The 21,400-nt window shown below is 45.3% G+C and overlaps 1 protein-coding gene across 7 annotated transcripts in view; it reads left to right on the top strand.

Moving 5' to 3' along the window:
• SYN3 (synapsin III) overlaps positions 1-21,400 on the top strand; it is a 548,186-nt gene that overhangs the window by 455,021 nt on the left and 71,765 nt on the right. For all 7 annotated transcript variants that reach the window (XM_074003894.1, XM_005567484.5, XM_005567485.5 and 4 more), the window contains exon 7: positions 5,546-5,608. In XM_074003894.1, the coding sequence (XP_073859995.1) occupies positions 5,546-5,608 (63 nt within the window). The remainder of the gene's footprint in view (positions 1-5,545; positions 5,609-21,400) is intronic.

Genomic DNA, 21,400 nt, shown 5'->3' on the forward strand with positions numbered 1-21,400 from the left:
TTTTTAGTAGAGACGGGGTTTCACTGTGTTAGCCAGGATGGTCTCGATTTCCTGACCTCATGATCCACCCGCCTCGGCCTCCCAAAGTGCTGGGATTACAGGCGTGAGCCATCGCGCCAGGCCGAGGTCCCCATTTTCTTACTGGCTGTCAGCCAGGGGCCACCTTCAGCTCCTGCAGACAGTCCACACACCTAAACACATGGTCCCCATTCCTCTCAAAGCAGCAATGGTATACTGAGTCTTTTACATGATTTCAACCGCTCTGACTTCCTCTTCTGCCACCGGCCTGAGAAAGCTATTTGCTTTCAAAGGCTCGTGTGATCAGATGAGGCCCATCCTTATTTTAAGGTCACCTGTGCCATATAACATAACATGATATGACAGTCTCATCACACTCACAGGCACTAGTGGTCACAGGGTGATACCTTCGAGGCTATTCCTAGAATTTCACCTACCACAACACGGTAGCATGAGGGTTCCATAAGGTAATTGATCAGGTTCTTTCACATTGAAAGCGCCAACCTATTGTCACCCTCTGACTCTGTGCTCTGGTGTGATCTCCTGGTTTTCCTTTGTTTGATTTCATTTCATTCCCTCCGTTGTCAGCAGATGCTGCCAGGCCAGAGCCTTCTCTCTCCTTCCTTAATCATCTAGTCTTCCTTTACCTCTCCCCTGACCCCCACAAAGCCAGAGTCAATTCTTTCCTCCCCTCCCTTCTACTTTACACTTTAGGTTTCAGCACCATTTGGTGCTAAGTGGTTTTACATTCCTTATTTCTTCTTGTCCAAACAGTCCTGTGAGTTAGGCATGATCATCCCCATTTTGCAGATTAGAAAACTGAGGCTCAGAGAGGTTAAATATCTAACCTGAGATGAAATAGGGAGTAAATGGCAGAACTGCTGGCACTCCCGCAACCATGCCCTTTCCAGTTCTCACCAAGGTAGCATACGATCAGACTTGAGGGGACAGAAGGGAAGAGAGAGAAAACCCATTTCCCCTCACCTCAAGCTCCACCTTAAAATGAGATGAAAGTGAAGCTCCCTTAGCGATCCAGGCAGTCCCTGGACTGCTGGAGGTGCCTAAGGTCTGCATAGGTTGGCTGGGTGTGATGATTCAGCCAGGTAACAAAAGTCCTTTGGTGAAAAAAAAAAAAAAAAAAAAGTTTGTAGTAATATTGTTTATAAGTGGAAAAATAGAAACCACCTGAATGTTCATCAACAAGAAATGGAAAGTGGTAATGTAATCATGAAATGGAATACTATGCAGCAATGAAGATGAATCAGAGTTATACATATCCATGTACATGAATCTTACAAACATTATGTGCACAAAAAAAGTTGTATAAGAGTATTTCTTTTCTTTTTTTCTTTTTTTCTTTTCTTTTTTTTTTTTTTTTTTGAGACGGGGTCTCGCTCTGTTACCCAGGCTGGAATGCAGTGGTGCGATCTCAGATTTCAGCTCACTGCAAGCTCTGCCTGCCAGGTTCACACCATTCTGCTGCCTCAGCCTCCCGAGTAGCTGGGACTACAGGCACCTGCCACCACACCCAGCTAATTTATGTACTTTTAGTAGAGATGAGGTTTCACCGTGTTAGCCAGGATGGTCTCGATCTCCTGACCTCGTGATCTGCCTGCCTCAGCCTCCCAAAGTGCTGGGATTACAGGTATGAGCCACCACGCCTGGCCAAGAGTATTTCTTATACTACTTATATAAAGATTTGTGAGTCAGGTTTTTTGTTTGTTTGTTTGTTTGTATTTGAGACAGGGTCTCACTCTATCACCCAGGCTGGAGTACAGTGGCACAGTCATAGCTCACTGCAGCCTCCAACTTCTGCGCTCAAGTCATTCTCCTGTCTCAGCTTCCCTAGTAGCTGGGACTACAAGTGGGTACCGTCATGCTTGGCTAATTGTTTTTTATTTTTTGTAGAGATGGGAGTCTCACTATGTTGCCCAGACTGGTCTTGAACTCTTTGTCTCAAGTAATCCTCCCACCTCAGCCTCCCAAAGTGCTAGCATTACAGGCATGCACCACTGCACCCAACCTTATAGAAAGTTTAAAATTATCTAATATATATTGCTTGGGAATCATATGTACTAGTAGAATTACAAATAAATGCAAGAAAATAATAAACATGGAATTTATATAATGGTTACCTCTGGGATGGGAGGTATGAGAGAGTGATCAGAAAGAAGTACATCAGGGTGGCCAGGCGCAGTGGCTCACACCCGTAATCCCAGCACTTTGGGAGGCCGAGGCGGGTGGATCACGAGGTCAGGAGATTGAGACCATCCTGGCTAACAGGGTGAAATCCTGTCTCTACTAAAAATACAAAAAATTAGCTAGGCATGGTGGTGGGCACCTGTAGTCCCAGCTACTCGGGAGGCTGAGGCAGGAGAATGGCATGAACCCGGGAGGTGGAGCTTGCAGTGAGCCGAGATCGCACCACTGCACTCCAGCCTGGGTGACAAAACGAGACTCTGTCTCAAAAAAAAGAAGTAAATCAGGGGCTTCAACTGTCTAGGCAATGTTTTATTTCTTAAGCAAGCTGATGTCCATAGTATTGCTGTTTAAGGCTTTTTCCATATGTGAAATATTTCATAATTATTATTAAGTTAACAAGTAATAACCACCAGGAGTATTCTCATCACATAATATTAAGTGGAAAGAGCAGGAAACAAGATTGGATATCCACTATACTCCCAATTTTGTAAAAACAGAACAAATCAAGGGAAACAAATACAGATTTTTTTTTTAAAAGAGCAGCAGATAATAAACCAAAACTGTTAGAAGTCTGAGGATGATTTTTATTGACTTCTTTATACTTAAAGTAATTGATATCTATATCAATCAGTAAGGTCATTGATGAGGTTCTTTCAATTAATCTTATCTTATTTTCCAAAGGTTTTTTTTTTTTTTTTTTTTTTTTTTTTTTTTTTTTTTTGAGACGGAGCCTCGCTCTGTCGCCCAGGCTGGAGTGCAGTGGCTGGATCTCAGCTCACTGCAAGCTCCGCTTCCCGGGTTCACGCCATTCTCCTGCCTCAGCCTCCGGAGTAGCTGGGACTACAGGCGCCCGCCACCTCACCCGGCTAGTTTTTTGTATTTTTAGTAGAGACGGGGTTTCACCATGTTAGCCAGGATGGTCTCGATCTCCTGACCTTGTGATCCGCCCATCTCGGCCTCCCAAAGTGCTGGGATTACAGGCTTGAGCCACCGCGCCCGGCCTTTTTTTTTTTTTTTTTGAGACGGAGTCTCGCTCTCTCTCCCAGGCTGGAGTGCAGTGGCGCGATCTCGGCTCACTGCAAGCTCCACCTCCCGGGTTCATGCCATTCTCCTGCCTCAGCCTCCCGAGTAGCTGGGACTATTTTCCAAAGTTTTTATAGTGAGTACTTATTGCTTTTGGAATCAAAATCAAATGTTGCTGTTTTTTTAAACATGTATGTATTCACCATAGACACCAGGGTATGGTAAGTTTTAGCCTGAAATCAAGAAAAAAAAAAATTATGGCCGGGCACAGTGGCTTCCGGGGCTGGAATCCCAGCCCTTTGGGAGGCTGAGGCAGGCGGATCACCTGAGGTCAGGAGTTCAAGATCAGCCTGACCAACATGGCAAAACCCCGTCTCTACTAAAAATACAAAAATTAGCCAGACATGGTGGCGCATGCCTGTAATTCCTACTAATCGGGAGGCTGAGACAGGAGAATTGCTTGAACCCAAGAGGCAGAGATTGCAGTGGGCCAAGATCATGCCACTGCACTTCAGCCTGGGTGACAGAGTGAGACTCTGTCTCAAAAAAAAAAAAAAAAATTATTTAAAATCTACTGCAGGCCACTCTAGTGCTAGACTTTAAAAGGGGACTGTTCACACCAAGCTAGGAGTCAGACAGACCCAAGTTCAAGTCCCAGCTCCACCCCTTCCCAGCAACTGACTTGAGTCTCGATTTTCTTATCTGTAAAATGGTGATTAAAATACTTTCCCTGGTTGCCTCATGAGGCCAATGTGGGGGTAAAATGAGATGAGGGCTACAGAATGGCTTCATGATGCATGGGCGGACTCCTGCAGAGGCTCAGCAGCTACTACAGGACAGACCAGGCAGGAGACATCAAGAGGGCAAGGCTGGGTTCCTTTGGTGCCCACAGTGTAAAAGGACAGACAGTGCTGTCCACGGACAGCCAAGGAGAGGGGGTCAGGATGGCCCCGGCTAGGAATGGTCCACTTGGAAGGAAGTGATGTACATAACTGGGAGGGATAACCTTTGGCCTCAAGCAATGCAAAATGTACTTCTAGAAACTGAGAAAACACTCTCAAAAAATGCACGAACAACATGAAAGGGGGAAAGCAAAGCTCAGACCTGAGTCCTGGCTTCCTGGCTCCCTGGTTAAGTGATGGTGGCTGTGGGAGGTAAACAATCCTCCCAGCCCAACTGTCTCACTTGTGTCGGAGGGAGAAGCGTGCACGCCTTCTAGGTCTTGCTAAGAGGCCTGATTGAAGGACAGATTCAGTATCGAGCACCTTCCCTGGATCAGGCTGTGTTCTAGGAGCTGGGGGTGCAGCAGGGAACCCACCAGGCAAGGATGCTGTCCTCAAGTGTGGCTCCCTAAGGGAGGTGACGCAGAGCAGTTGCTCATCACGGAGCCTATGTGGTGCAGTCAATAAATGCTTGTGCCAGAGGCAGGCATGGCCACAATGGTTAAGCAGCCTCGTATGGTGGCCTGGGGAGGCTTAGGGGAAGTAATGAAAGTTTTCAGGTGGTTGAAGTGTTATTTGAAAGAATAATGGGCCTGGCACAGTAACTCACGCCTGTAATCCCAGCACTTTGGGAGGCCAAGGCGGGCGAAACGCTTGAGGTCAGGAGTTGGAGACCAGCCTGGCCAACATGGTGAAACCCCATCTCTACTAAAAATACAAAAATTAGCCAAGCATGGTGGCAGGTACCTGTAATCCAAGTTACTTGGGAGGCTGAGGCAGGAGAATCGCTTGAACCCTGGAGGCGGAGGTTGCAATGAGCCGAGATCGCGCCATTGCACTCCAACCTGGGCAATAAGAGCAAGACTTCATCTCAAAAAAAAAAAAAAAAAAAAAAGAATAATGTAAGACAGGACTATGCTAGGAATCTTTAAGCTGCCATTCACTGAGTGCCACACATGTAATAACTCAATCCTCACAGCAACCCCATGGGATACTATTATTATGATCTTCATTTAACAAATGAGGAAACAGAGGCACGGGTCAGTGCAGTGACTTGCCTGAAGTTGCATAGCGGTAAAGCCAAGATTGGAAACCAGTCGGTTTGTCCTACTCCATTGTCTCTGCAGCTTGGTGGGTGCCCCAGACAAGCTGGTCTTAAGAACTCAGAGCTTCCTTTGGAAGCCAAAAGCGCTGACACTGAGAGTGTCTGGTCCATGGCAGGGTGACCATCTGTCAAAGCATTCTTATGGGGATTTCCGACCATATCAGATGAATGGATGTTTCTATGGAACAAACAGCACCCAGAGCCTTGGTGGCAATGCTCTGAGATGCTAAGAGTGACTTCTTCTTGTCTCTTTCAGGTCACAGCCCCACACTTCCCGGTGGTGGTCAAGCTGGGACATGCCCACGCTGGAATGGGAAAGGTATGAGAAACAGCCCTTCTACTCACAGTGGACACACCTAGAGATTCCTCAGACTACCTGTTCCTCTCTCCCTCTGTCCCCCGTCAACCCCTTAGCACAGGCACCCAGAACAGAGTGTTAAAAAGAATCCACAGTACATCTCCCTCCCCTCCCAGCCCACCTTCCTCGGAGCTCCTGGTGCACAGAACATCTCTCCAGTTCGGTCCATCCTTGCCAAACCCTACCTGGAATTGCTAACTAATCATTCTCTATGATTGCGACTCGAGAAAGGGATGTAGAGCATTTTATTGACTGTAATTCTTTTGTGAGGGGTTGCCGCCATCATCTCCACAGCCTTGTTGTAAGCCCATGTCTTACTTACCTCTGTATTACTGTATTAGTCCGTTCTCACACTGCTATAAAGAAATACCTGAAACTGGGTAATTTTAAAGAAAAGAGGTTTACTTGGCTCATGGTTCCACAGGCTGTACAGGAAGCACGGCTGGGGAGGCCTCAGGAAACTTACAATTGTGGCAGAAGGCAAAAGGGAAGCAGGCCCGTCTTACACGGCTGGAGCAGGAGGAAGAGAGAGAAGGGGGAGGTGCTACACATTTTATTTTGTTTTTGACACAGAGCCTCACTCTGTCACCCAGGCTGGAGTGCAGTAGCTTGATCTCGGCTCACTGCAACCTCCACCTCCCAGGTTAAAGTGATTCTCATGCCTCAGCCTCCCGAGTAGCTGGGACTACAGGTGCGTGCCACCACACCCAGCTAATTTTTGTATTTTTAGTAGAGACTGGGTTTCACCATGTTGGCCAGGTTGGTCTCAAACTCCTGACCTCAAGTGATCCACCTGTCATGGCCTCCCAAAGTGTTGGGATTACAGGTCTGAGCTACCACACCCGGTCACACACTGTTTAAAAGTGCTACACACTTTTGAACAACCAGATCTCATGAGAACTCACTGTTACAAGAACAGCAAGGGGAAAATCCGCCCCCATGATCTAATCACCTCCCAACAAGCCCCTCTTCCAACAATGGGGATTATAATTTGACATGAGATTTGCGTGGGGAGCCAAATCCAAACCATATCAATCACTGTAGGACTGACACCTAGAAAATGACAAACACATCTGGCTCCGTGGAAGAAGCCCCCAGAGTCAGTTAACTGCAAAAGTCAATCATATACTATATTTCACACAGTCACATATAACATCCTGACAAACTGTATTGGTCAGACTGTTTCAGTTGCAAGTGCCAAAACGTTCAAGATATTAGGATGTCTGAGATAGTTCTTGGTAGATTCGAGCAGAGCTGGATCCAGGAGTTCAAATGAAATAGAGCCTGATCTCCCTCTTTATCTCTTGGTTCTGTTCATCTCTACTTGGCGTTTTCTTCAGATGGTCTAAATGGCTGTGAGCCACCCAACCTGGTCCCTAAGCTCACCATCTCTAAAGGATAAAGACCCTCTTTTTGTCCAGCACCTCTATATCTAATCCCATGGAACCTTGTTTGGATCAATGTGCTTGGCCTCAACAATGGGATGTGGAGATGGTTTAGGCCCAGTCAAACCATATGCATCAGAGTCCCACAGGAAAGGGGGCACTGGGTCTCCCACAGTTTGCCTCTCAAGCCTCTGGCTCTGAAGCAAGTGGGAACATGTGGATCTCAGTACCTGTCACTCACATTGGAGGGGACTTGAGCCCAGATACAATGCCTAACACAGTGGATCCTAGATAAAGTACAGCTGGAGCTAAACAATGTGGGGCCAAGTAGACACCTTGCTTTGAGTAGGCCCACCCAGACATGAATAATTCTTCATCTCACACCTATAGTCGTCCCCACCCTGTTATGCCTTCTGTATGCTTAAACTCCATTCCCTTCAGGCAGTCTAAAAAGGAATGGGTCAGCCGGGCATGGTGGCTCACACCTGTAATCCCAGAACTTCGGGAGGCCAAAGAGGGCGGATCACCTGATGTCAGGAGTTAGAGACCAGCCTGACCAACATGCAAAAACCCTGTCTCTACTAAAAATGCAAAAATTAGCCAGGCATGGTGGCACATGCCTGTAATCCCAGCTACTCAGGAAGCTGCAGCAGGAGAATCTCTCGAACCCGGGAGGCGGAGGTTGCGGTGAGCCGAGATCATGCCATTCATTGCACTCCAGCCTGGGCAACAAGAGTGAAACTCCATCTCAAAAAAAAAAAAAAAGAAAAGAAAAAAAAAAAAAGGGGGGAATGGATCCGGCAGGTCAGGGCATGGCCCACAGCTTGGACATCTGCATAAACTTGAGCGAGTTACCATCTAACTTCTCCTGTTTCCCTCATCAGTCAAACGATAATTCTAATAACTACCTTTTAAAAAGAGTCCTCCCTTCAGAATATATCTCTCTAGAAAGTACACAACTTGAGGGCAGGAAGTTCTGCCTGTTTTTCCACTGCTGTATCCCAGGGCCCTGAGTGGCACCCGGTACACAGGAGCCCCCGTGTCCTACTTCTTGCTTGGGTGGATGAATGAATGAACCTCTCTTTAGCCATCATGCTATGTCTGCCCCCCAATTCCCTCGCCTCCCACTCCCATTTCCACCCCTGCATATGGCTCCAGCCCCCTTCACTCCACTAAAGCTGTCCTCTCAGTGGTCTCCAGTGATCCTCTGTTGCTAATTCAGTGGGCACTTTTCTGTCCTTATTGGAATCCCCCTCTCTCTATCATTTAACATGGCTGGCCATCCTTCTGTCCCAAACTCTCTTTATAGTGGCCTCTGGAGCTTGCTCCTTTTCTGGCTTTCCTCCTTTCTGTCTCTGGCCACTCCTTCTTCATCTCCTTCAAGAACTTTACTTCTTGCATCATGCGTAACCATGGCTATTCCATCTGCACACCATCCCTGAGTGCTCTTGTCAACTACCTCAGCTTCAGCTGCCATCTGCATGCCAACAGACTCCTGAGCTGCCTTTTGCCTTCCCAGAGCATCAGGCTCTTATATCCAGTTATCTCCCCTACGTCTCTATTTTGTCTCCCATGGAAACCTCAGACTCTAAACATTCCAGACCAGGCTCAGCATCTTCCCAGACACCCTCACCTCCCTCCTTCTCCTCCTCTTCCTCCTCTTCTTCCTCCTGTGACCTCCATCTCTGCAGCAGGAACCACCAGTTATTCGGTTGCCTCAAAACAGAAATCTGGGAGTCATCTCCCCCTCCTCCATGTCCAGATGGTCTCCAAGTCTTGTCAATTGCCCCTTGTTAATGTTTCTCTGACCTGTATCTTTCTCTCCACCCACTGCCACCATCTTGGACAGCTCTGGCAAAGTCAAAGCATTCCCAAGAATTCAACTCTGTGCCTAAAGCTTAAAATAATCCCCAAATGACATAAAAAGAAGGAAATACTTAAAGAGATGAGAAACTCAGGTCCAGAAGGGCCTCCCAAAACATGGAAAGGAGGGGGCACTCCAAGGATTAAAAAAAAAAAATGACACAGACCAGAATAAACTGAGGTTTGCAAAAATGCTGAGATCAAGGGAAGAGGACTTTTCTCCTTATGTTTGGAATGAGAAAACTTGCAGGAGCAGTCTAGACCAAGTTGACGAAGCAAATGATGTCATGTTCACAGCTGAGAGAGAGAAAAACAAAGCTGGTACCTCCTGTGGTGCATTTACCATCTCTTGAGAGTGAAGATTGTCCTCCTGGAGACAAGCAAAGAGAACATTCCTAGAAGAAAGCTGGTAAGGAGGCTGTCAATGAGCTCAGTGTTGCTTGAAATCTACCCAGGCCCCCATGGATGGAATTGCTGGCCTATCCCAAACTATACTTCACTCCCTTGTTCTTTTACACTTGTGGTGCCTACTCTATGCTGAGAATCAGAAAATCAATAGGACCCAGTCCCTGTCCTCAAGGAATTGGAGAGATAGTCGCATAAATATGCATCATGTGTTGTTGGGGCCTGGTAGAAGGCTGTGCAGAGGGTATGAGGCTTAGAGGAAAGAACTTAATTCCACCTAGATGGAAAAGGCATCCTAGGAGAATTGAGGTTTGATTTAGAAAGACAAGTGCATGGCCTTCATTGGTTCTGGTGATTAAGAGCATGCCCAGGAAAGGACAAAACTCAACTAGGAAGAGGAAACCTGGCATCAGGGAAACTGCATGCGGTTGGGTGTGCCTGGAGATTTAAGAAATCCTAACAAACAAAAAAGACTAGAAGACAAGAGATGGAACAATTACCCCCTTGTATTAAAATAAAAAAAAATAGTGGACATCATGAGAAACAGAAATCAAAATATAGTGAAACTCTCATGCCATTTTGGGAGTGCTTAGACAGTGGTCCATATTCATGGGGCTACCATAAGTTCCTTAGAAGTCAGTCAGGTTAGACAAGTGGTTGAGAGGAAAATGATCTGCCCCCGGGCAGGAGGCATTTGGACATGTCTGGAGGAAATTTTATTTGTTATAACTTGGGGATGGTGAGGGTGTAGTACTGATATCTACCAGGTAGAAGCCAGGGGTGCTGTAAACATTCACAGTACATAAGACAGCTTCCCACGACAAAGAATGGTACTGCCCCAAAATGTCAATACAGTCGATCCCACTTATCTGCTGGCGATACATTCCAAGACCTCCAGTGGATTCCTGAAACCACAGATAGTTCTGAATATCGTTTATTCCTCTACATGCCTATGATAAAGTTTAATTTATAAATTAGGCACAGTGCTCTTGAACTTTGGGGCCACTATGAAGTAAAATAACAGTTACTTGAACATTCTATGACAATGTATCCGGTAACTGAGATGGCTCCTACGTGGCTAACGGGTGGGTGGCATATACAGCACAGACGTGCTGGACACAGCGATGATTCATGTCCCAGGCAGAATGGAGCTGGATGGTACAAGATTTCATCACGCTACTCAGGATGGTGCGCACTTTAAAACGTCGGAATTCTTTATTTCTGGAATGTTCCATTTAATGTATTTGGACCGCAGTTGACCGTGGGTAACCGAAACCACAGATAAGAAGGGACGACTGGAGTATCAAGATTGAGAAACATTGGACAAAACTAACTTCATTTCCTTTTTTGGAGATTTTACCAGACTAGAAACCAGAGGAAGCCGTGGTGACAACAGAGTTCAACATGTTTCAAAGCATGTTCTGAAGAATTATAATTACTCAGGATGCCAAAATATATTTTTGTCATATAGGTTTTGGAAAACTCTGCATTAAAGTAAGCTTTTAGTGCAGAACTTCTTAGAGTCATAAATTTTGTCATATACATTGTGAGGGTATAAGAATATGGAAAAGTAAGCAGAAATTCCCAGATTTATCTGACTCCAGAAACCTTTGGCCATTTTCTGTTGAGATGGTTGTCCTTTTATTAATTTGTAAGAACATCTCGCATTTGAAGAACATTAATGCTTTGTCATACTTTGGAACTGTTTTCTCCTTTTGACAATGACCTGTTCGCCTTATTATTCAGTTTTTAGCAATTTTTAAAGTTTTTTTTAAATGCAGCCATATGTCTCCATGTTTGGAAGCAGATTGTTATTATAGCGGCTAAGGGTGTTTATTTGAATCTAGGTCACACCACCTAATAGTTGTGAGACCTTAGATAAGTTGCCTCCCCCACTTTAGTTTCTTCTTACGTAAAATGAACGTAGTAATAGTATGAGCTTCATAAGCTGGTTGTGAGGATTAAGAGACATTATGTACGTCAAGCACGTAGCTCAGTGCCTGGAACAAGTGGGCACACTAGAAATATGACCTGTCGTCATTAAGAATGTTCAGACCTGCTCTGGGGACCCAAAATCCAACCGAAGTCAGTAGGGGAGATACAACTAAATAGCATCATATGTCAGAGACTTTATTTCACTTGGCTACAAGTTTAGTATGACTCAGATGAGGACTGGGTTGCCAAAAGCTCTAATCAACAAATGCCAAATAAATAGATGAAAATAGGCTCAACTTTATTAGTCATCAGGGAAATGCAAATTAAAACCACAATGAGTTGCCACTTTATAGCCACGAGAATAGCCAAAATTAAAAAGATTAATAATGTTAAGTGTTGGTGAGAACATGGAACAATTGGAACACACACGCAGAAAGTATAAATGTTTTGTAAAAGCATAAATTTGTATAACCACTTTGGAATATAGCTTCATATTGCCTACTAAGCTGATTACACAGGAGCTATATCAGGTATAGCCAACCTAAATACATGAATGTGTGACTGATGCACATGATTATACTAGCTTTGTTTATAATTGCTGAAAATTCATGTGTCCATTTAACAGAATAGATAAATCAATTGCAGTATATTCATATAAATGGAATATTTTCAGCAATAAAAATGAACTACAACTACATATAGCAACTTGAATGAATCTCACAAATGCACCATTTAGTGAAATAAGTCAGAAACAAAAAATTGACTATTTCTATAGTTCCATTTATACAAAATTCGAAAACCAGGAAAACATAACTATAGCATTAATTCACATACATATTTAGGTGATAAAACATCTAAGAAAAGCAAGAGATTATTACCATAAAAGTCAGAACAGAAGTTATCTTTGGAGAGGAGGGAGAGGATAGTCATGGAGATGAGGCAGAAGTGGGCAAAGTTCTAGTTCTTGATTTAGGGAGTGGTTTTGTGGGTATTAGCTTTGTGATAGTTCATTGAATTGTTGTTTTTGCCCTTCTTCATAGTTGTGCTATATTTCAAAATAAGATTTAAAAAACATAGTTCACTCTTAGGATATATGAATGGAAAGATGATACCCAAAACGAAAATGAGAGCCCTGCACCTAGCTGGCCAGTCCACAGCCAGAAGATTGTGTTGTTCTGGGTTGCACCAATTTTGGGTATTTGAGAGGGATAGTGACAAATTAATGTATGGAAGAATGAACCAAGTAGTGAATGGATGAGGCATATACCCCAGAAGAACTAGATACAGTGTGACCAACATCTTCAGAAACATGGAGGATTGTCACAGGAAGATAGATTAGACCAATTCTACATAACATCTAGTGGGCAGAGTTGGGACCCAATCAGTGATATCAGTCCTGTGGAAAGAGCAACTTTCTAACAATCAGAGGCAAATCTTACTGGACTGCCCCTTTAGGTAAGAGGTTCTCATCACTGGACAGCTGGAGCAAAGATGAGAGAGTTAGGAAACTTGTTGAGAGTTTTAAGAGATTAGGTATTATGTAAGGTTCTTAGCCTGAGATGTTTGTACCCTCTGAAATAGAGACAAACTTGTATGTGTGTTTATGTGTGGATGTGACATGAACATTTTGGGAGAAAAGCATCCATAACTTCCTTCAGCTTCTCATTAGTCGCCTACGACCAGCCCAATTAAGACACCATGGAGGTGACCCTTACATTATCCTCCAATGATGAGATTCTGTGGTTTTAACCAATGTTATGAGCTGTCCATTCAAAGGAATTGCACAATATCATGTTGATGCACAGCAGGCAGCCCCACAACTGGGACTTAGCCTGGGAAGGTTCTTGGCTTTGTTCAGGAAAGAATTCAAGAGCAAGAGAGCAAGCCAGTGGTAGAAGAAAACAGGTTTATTGAGTCAGCAGTGTTACAGCTCCGTGACTGCTCCTGCAGAGCAGGGCTACCCCACAGGCAGTGTGTTGAGAAAAGGAGCTCGGGGCAGTGTTTCAGTCATATTTATACCCATTTTTAATTACATGCAAATTAAGAGGCAGGTTATTCAGAAATTTCTAGAAAAGGGGTGGATCTGTCAATTCCATGGAAAGAGGCAGTAACTTCCAAGTTACTGGCAAGGGTAAACTGGCATGGCACTGGTGGGCATGTCTTATGGAAAGGTGCTTTTGCCTCTTCCCTGGTTCAGCCAGTCATCAGTCTGGTCTGGAGTAAAGACCTGCCTCCTACCTCAGTGTTTCCATCATAACAACCCTGTGAGGTGCATATTATTAGAACTTCTGTTTTACAGATCAGGAAACTGAGGCACAAGCAGTAAATGGAGGAGTGGGGCACAACCCTCAGGCAGTCTGGCTGAGCTCAGGGGAGTGACATGGTGCCAGGTATTCTAACACTCCACCTTGCAGGCACAGGGTTTGTTGTCCTTCAAAGAAGACCCTAGAATAATGAGTGACAGGTTGAGAAACCTCTGCAGACACCCCTGACTGTTCCGGGTGATGAGGGGGCCGCTCCTCCATGCGATGTTTCCAGCAGCACCGGCATCTTGCACACCCTGACTTGGCCAGGTTCACTGCTGTCATCAGCTCCAAGTGACCTGGACTCGGATCCCTTCTCTTAGGCTGACTCACTTAATGAGCTTTCCGGGCATGGTTGGCCTTTGGAGTGGGAGTCAGTGGCCCAATAACACGGTGATGAAGAGGGAGTATTAGAAAATGAGCAAATAGAGGAATGGATCCCAGGCGAACAGTTAAGAAATCAAAAGGTTCCCTGCAACTGGGAGACTGCCAGAGAGGAGAGCCTTTCTGTGTTTCACACATCAGCAGAAGTCCAGCCAAAAGTGAGCAGAGGAGAGGCACCCACCCACGAGGTGTTCGGGCGAGGGGAGTTCTGGGGCCCAGCCAAGCCACGAGGGACCCCCCACCCCAACACCCACTGCCCTCCCTCTCAATCCCACCTCCCTGCCTATGTCCTCTTTCACCCACCCGCCACTCCCTTTTGATGGCCACCGGCCTCCTTTATTCTCCACTTCTCTCTTTTTTTTTCTTTCTTTTTTTTTTTTTTTTTTTTTTGAGACAGAGTTTTGCTCTGTCACCTAGGCTGGAGTGCAGGGGTGCGATCTCGGCTCACTGCAACCTCTGCCTCCTGGGTTCAAGCAATACTCCTGCCTCAGCCTCCTGAGTAGCTGGGCTACAGACGCAGGCCACCATGCCCAGCTAATTTTTATATTTTTAGTAGAGATGGTGTTTCACCATGTTGGCCAGAATGGTCTTGATCTCCTGACCTCATGATCCACCCGCCTCGGCCTCCCAAAGTGCTGGGATTACAGGCATGAGTCACCGCGTCTGAACTAGTCTCTGCTTCTCATGAGCACAGTGGGCCCTCGGGAGGGAATACATCAGTCCCCTACACCTTAATGAAGACTTTAGGCACTGTGCTGCCTTTACACAGCCTCTGCAATGAAGTTGTCCTCTCCACAAGTGCAATATGCACAGTCCGTCCTCATCATTCACAGACTCCATGTTTGCCAATTCATCCACTTGTGAAAATTCCTTTGTAGCCCAAAATGAAATCTCACAGCGGTTTTGTGGCCATTCATGGACCTGCTCAGAGTGGTGAAAAATTTGAGTCAAATAACACTCTGTCTCCTGGTTTCAGCTCTCAACCCATAAGCAGGTGTCCTTGCGGTCTATTTGGTGCCACATTTATGCATTTTTGTGCTTTTTGTTGATGATTTCACTGTTTTTCATTTTAAATGCCCTCGAAGTATAGTGCTGAAGTGATGTCTGGTCTTCCTAAGTGATATTCTTTATGGAAAAAAATACATGTGTTAGATAAGTTTCATTCAGGCATGAGTTATAGTACCATTGGCATTGAAGATAAGTTTCATTCAGGCATGAGTTATAGAACCATTGGCATTGAGTTTAATGTCAATGAATCAACAATATATATTAAGATGTCTTTTAGCAGAAACACGTATAACGCAAGTTTGTATATTCATCACTGGATGAAAATATTGTGACCAGAGGCTTAAAGGAACCTAACTCTGTATTTCTCCTAGGAGCAATGGGGTGTTCACCACAACTTTATAAGGCATAACTACCATTAATAATGAGAATCAACTGCATGTGTATATTTGCATGTGTGTGCATGTGTGTGTATATATATATATATATATAAAAGACACACATGCCCATTAATAATGAGAATCAACTGCGTGTGTATATTTGCATGTGTGTGTGTGTATATATATATATAAAAGACACACATGCCCATTAATAATGAGAATCAACTGCGTGTGTATATTTGCATGTGTGTGCGTGTGTGTGTATGTGTGTGTATATATATATATACAAAAGACACACATGCCCATCTTGTAAAGAGTCCTTAAATTTGTTTCCTGCCTTTGAAAGCTAAAATGCCATGATTCTAGGCATAAGCAGAGCTAACTGAAACAGTCATCGTATGCTTCTGTGTAATCTGATGTTCACCTGTTGAAGGCAGGACCATCTGGATCATGAAGTCATTTTTTAACAAGGGTTTAAAGCCAAAATCTCTATGCGAGATCTTCCTCTGCCACCTCCTGCATCCACACACCATCCTTGGTTCACTGGAAAGAGCCCTGGCCTAGGTTTGGGAAATCTGGGTCATCCTGCCAGCCTCACACTCCCTAGGACCAGCAGTAACCACCCGTGCCAGTCACTTAAACCTATAAATGCAATTTCCCCTTATTTCATGATTTTCCTCACTCAATCACTTGGGACAGCTAGCGAGTAAAAGTGCATTAGAAAGTCTAAAGCTTCATAGAAATAGGAGATGGGGAGATAAGTAAAAGAGAGTATGGGCTTTGGGCTTAGACTGATGCTGGTGAAAACCAACTGATGGCTGGGGTTCTGAGTTTGGCTCTACCGTTTGCCAGCATTGTGACCTTGAGCAAATTTCTTAACTTCCCTGGGTCTCAGCTTCTCTGGGATAACTCAGAGCAGATTACATGGATGAATAAGGACAGAGAAGGAGGATATTAACAATTCCCAAGTGCCCGTGCACCACAGTGAGTGCCTTGTGCATCTCCTCTAACCTTCAGAGGCATGCCAGAGGTATTTCTAATCCCTGTTTTATAGAGGTACCAACAGTCATTCTGCCCAAGGTCACAAGTAAGTGGTGGAAGCAGAATTTGGACTGAGATTGGCAGCCCTTTTCTACTTGCTGCCGGGGACTCTCAAGAACACCCTGGTGGAATCATCTCTTCCCAGTACAAGGCAAGGAGCCAACTTAATTGGAGAGTTTATTTATAAAGAATTTCACAAGGCCCCACCCAAGAAACATGTCAGTACCTTTGAGACCAGCACTGACCTTTTGCATATGAACTGCTCTTGTGTTTTGGTCAACTGATCTCACATCAGGCCTGAGGCCAAGACCCAGAACATTCATTTCAAAAGAATGATTAAAAAAAAAAGAAGAAAGAAAGAGTACCACTCCCTGGCACTGTGTTTTAAAGACAGTGTGTACCATCTATAAGCCCCATTTTGTCAAGAGGAACACAGGCCCAGGAACAGACTCGTTTGGAAGAAATAAATTGCCTGTTCTTATGAACACTGATGCACAGGACCCCCTCCATGAAAAACAAAGAATATCACTTTTTTTTTTAAACTGACATTGAAAAGCATTAAGATTTCCTTTTTTCTTTTTTCTGTTTTCCTGGTGATGTCTGTTGAGCCATCCTGACATTGCATCTAACAAAAGCCAGAGAATTCTTCTCCTTAGGAGACCCTCAGACAGAAGAGGGACACACATCACCCAGTGGGGTGGGGAACATTATAATTTACCATACTCCAATCACCAAAAGCTCCTTGCTTTTCCCCAGCATCAGACAGTCACATACAATTTACAAATTTGTAAACTTTTGAGGCTCCCAGCAGTCCTTTGAGGTGGATATTGCATCATGATGTAATCGTAATCGGTTGGTTTGCCCGATGCACAGCAAGTCAATAAGCCAAGGCAACAGGGATTGCAGCAAAGAAAGAGTTTAGTAATCATAGGGCAGCCAAACAGGGAAACAGGAGGAAACCTCAAATCCACCCCTCCTGGGAGTTTGAAGCCAGAGATTTCAAGGGGTTTGGAGTGAGCCAAGGTGTCGGATTATTGATTGGTCAGAGTGCAGAGTAAAGCCATGGGACAGGGAAATGAAGAAACCGCATTCTCATGCTGATTCGATTCCTCTGTGGGTGTTTTCAAACTGGTTGGCATTAGCTGTCCTGCTGGAATTCAGGATCTGAAGAACATCTTAAGCAATTCTTAAACAAAAAGCCTTATAAAGCCTTATAAGTCCGTTGTCACTGATTGTAGCTATAGGAACAATGGGGATATAAATCAATTCGTAAACAAAAACCTATGATTCTAAGGTTAGAAATCCTACCTATAGGAACAATGAGGATGCAGATGGTCAATATCTAGTGCTACCTGACTCTCAGTTACAAGGAAGTGGGCCAAAGTGTGGCCTGATTCGTGCTTAATAGACCTGTATTTCTGCACAGGACCCAGCATGTAATTCTTGTTAACCCTGTGAGGACAGTTTCAATAATACTCATTTTACAGATGAGATAAGCAGAGATCAAAGAGGAGAAATGATTTGCACAGGGCCGCATATCACATGCACACGTTCTTTCCACTGGTTCTGGCATCCATGCCAGGGGAGGTAAGACTCCAGAGGGTTCCACCAGGCCTTTTGAAACACAGCCTGTGCATCTACTGAGGGCTTCTCTAGCCAAAATGCTCAGGCACAGCCCGTTCTTATCATCAGTAGGCATGAGAAGCATGATCGTACAACCAGGGGAGGCCCCCTGCCCTACCGAGGTCTGGGGCACAGGGCAGCCTTCCAGCAAAGCTTCCAGGAAGTGAAACCAGCCGCATCTCTGGAATCTTGGAAATAGCTGTACTGGGGAGAAGCTGGCATCACTGCTGACAGGTGGCCATGGCAGGCTTGTTTTCCGAGAAGACCAGAGATGATGCAGACCATGGGTTTTTACATTTTGGGGTGTGTGTCTGTGCCCATGTGTTTGGGGTAGGGGAAGCAGCTTTCTAAAATACAAACATCTGCCTCGATTAAGCCTCCAGATCCATAGGACACTAGTAGCCGACCCTGATCTCTTGCTTGACTCTTGGTCTTCAGCCCCAAGAGACCTCCGTACAATAGCTCCATCCTCCAGGGGTGAAGCTGGAAGACGAAGGAGGCACTGTGATGGGCCAGTGAATGCTACTCAGTCTTGTTCACATCATGACACTCCTAGAAAAGAGTGGTAGTTATACAACTCAGCAGGTCGATGGAGGAGGCTGCTAACAGCCGAAGAGAAGGACCTAGAGGCCCCCGGCCGCTCCAACAGATAACTCCAGTCAGTAGCCAAGGGCACCGATTCAGACGATCTGGACAATGGGCCCTGAAGTCAGACAGTCCTGAGCTCCTTGACAGTCTTGCTACTCAGTGTGCCCTATGGAGGTACTGGCAGCATCCGTATCACCTGGGAGCCCCTTAAAAATGCAGAACGTAGACTGGGCACAGTGGCTCACACCTGTAATCCCAGAAGTTTTCAGGAGGCTGAGATGGGAGAATCACTTGAGTCCAGGAGTTCAAGACCAACCTAAGCAGCATGGTGAGACCCACCCCCCACCCCCAGCCCATCTCTACAAAAATTAAATAAATAAATAAATAAATAGAAATGAGCTGGTTGTGGTAGCATGTGCCTGTGGTCCCAGCTACTTGGGAGGCTGAGGTAGGGGGATCACTAGAGCCTGGGAAGTTGAGGCTGTAGTGAGCTGTGATCACACCACTGCACTCCAGCCTGGGCAACAGAGTGAGACCCGGTCTCAAAAAAAAAAAAAAAAAAAAGGAGAGGGGAGAATGCAGACCTGTTTCCAGACCTGCCAAATCTGAATCTGCATTTTTAACAAAATGCCCAGGTGATTTGCAGGCTATTCAGCATAACCACTGGTTTTGACCAAGGGATGCAAACTCAGATGCCCAAGGGACCAGGCATTACCATGAGTCAGAAGCCCAGGCTGGGAGTTTGAGGCTATCCTGCAAGGGAAGTCACAACTTAGCCCCAGCCAGGGAAGCCTGATTTCCAGATTCTTTTGTAACAATCAATTCTCAGGCTGGGTGTGGTAGCTCACACCTGTAATCCCAGCACTTTGGGAGGCTGAGATAGGCAGATCACGAGGTCAGGAGTTTGAGACCAGCCTGGCCAGCATGGTGAAAACCCATCTCTACTAAAAATGTAAAAATTATCCAGGTTTGGTGGTGCACGCCTGTAGTCCCAGCTACTTGGAAGGCTGAGGCAGAAGAATTACTTCAACCCAGGAGGCGGGGGTTTCAGTGAGCCAAGATCATGCCACTGCATTCCAGCCTGGGCCATAGAGTGAGACTCCGACTCAAAAAAAAAAAAAAAAAGGAAAGAAAAAGAAAAAAAGAATCAATATTGGCAACTAATTTAAAAATCTTTTGAAACACTGTATACGTCAAATAAAACAGCCAGCCACCCACTTAGGGTATCTTAGGGTGCCAGTTTAGTGCCCCCACCTTCAGACAAAAGACACTGAGTTTGGCCTTACCCTCTCTGTACAGGGGATCATTGAGCTTAATGGTTAAGGCCACAGGATGTACAAAGGACCTAAGAGTTTAAATCTTACTCAGCCAATTCCTAATTATATAACCTTGAGCGAGCACTTGACTTGCAATCTTTGTTTTTCTCACCTGTAAAACAGCCCCAATTGGCCGGGAGCGATGGCTTATGCCTATAATCCCAGCACTTTGGGATGCCAAGGCGGGCCGATCACCTGAGATCAGGAGTTCAAGACCAGCCTGGCCAACATGGCGAAACCCGTCTCTACTAAAAACACAAAAATTAGCTGCTGGGCATAGTGGTGGGCGCCTGTAGTCTCTGCTACTCACGAGGCTGAAGCACAAGAATTGCTTGAACCTGGGAGGCAGAGGTTGCAGTGAGCCGAGATTGCGCCACTGCCCTCCAGCCTGGGTGGCAGAGCGAGATTCTGTCTCAAAAAATAAAAATAAAACGGGCCCAATAAATGTCCCTAGTAGAAAAGGGATTAACCTAAAGACTAATTGAGATAACGCACTCTTAAAAAATTGTAGATACTTAAGAGATGTTGATTTGCTTCCTCTAGCAGCTGACTGTGCACACAGATCACCCAGGGGATCTTGTTAAAATGCAGGCTCTCATTCACTCGATCTGCAGTCCCGCCTGCCTGGGGTTCTGAATTTCTAACAAGCTCCCAGGTGATATCAATGCTGCTAGACCATGATCTAGGCTAGGGTCATCAAACTTTTCTTTTTTTTTTTTTTTTTTTCAGACGGAGTCTCGCTCTGTCACCCAGGCTGGAGGGCAGTGGCCGGGTGACACTGATCTCAGCTCACTGCAAGCTCCGCCTCCCGGGTTCACGCCATTCTCCTGCCTCAGCCTCCTGAGCAGCTGGGACTACAGGCGCCCGCCACCTTGCCCGGCTAGTTTTTTGTATTTTTTAGTAGAGTCGGGGTTTCACTGTGTTAGCCAGGATGGTCTCGATCTCCTGACCTCGTGATCCACCCGTCTCGGCCTCCCAAAGTGCTAGGATTACAGGCTTGAGCCACGGCGCCCAGCCAGGTCATCAAACTTTTCTGCACAGAGCCAGATGGTACCTATTTGAGGCTTTGCAGGGCACATGGTCTCTGTTGAAGCTACTCGGTCTGCCCTTGTAGTGGGAAAGCAACCACAGACAACACGTAAATGAATGAGCAGTGCTATCTTCCACTGGAGCTCTACTCATGGACACTGAAATTTGAATTTCCTATCATTTTCCCACTTCGTATAATATTGTTCTTTGTTTGATTTTTTTTCCCAACTACAGTAGTTCCCTCTTATTGGCAAAGGATACATTCCAAGACTCCCGGTGGAAGCCTGAAACCAGGAACAGTACCAAACCCTACATTTACTGGGTTTTCCGATACATACACGTCTATGATATAGTTTAATTTATAAATTTAGGCACAGTAAGCGAGAAATAACAATAAATCATAATAAAATAGGACAATTATAGCAATCTACTATCACAGAAGTCATGTGAATGTGGTCTCTCCCTCTCAATATGTCCTGTTGTATAGTACTCACCT

This window comes from Macaca fascicularis, chromosome 10 (assembly GCF_037993035.2).
Source record: "Macaca fascicularis isolate 582-1 chromosome 10, T2T-MFA8v1.1".
NCBI lineage: Eukaryota > Metazoa > Chordata > Mammalia > Primates > Cercopithecidae > Macaca > Macaca fascicularis.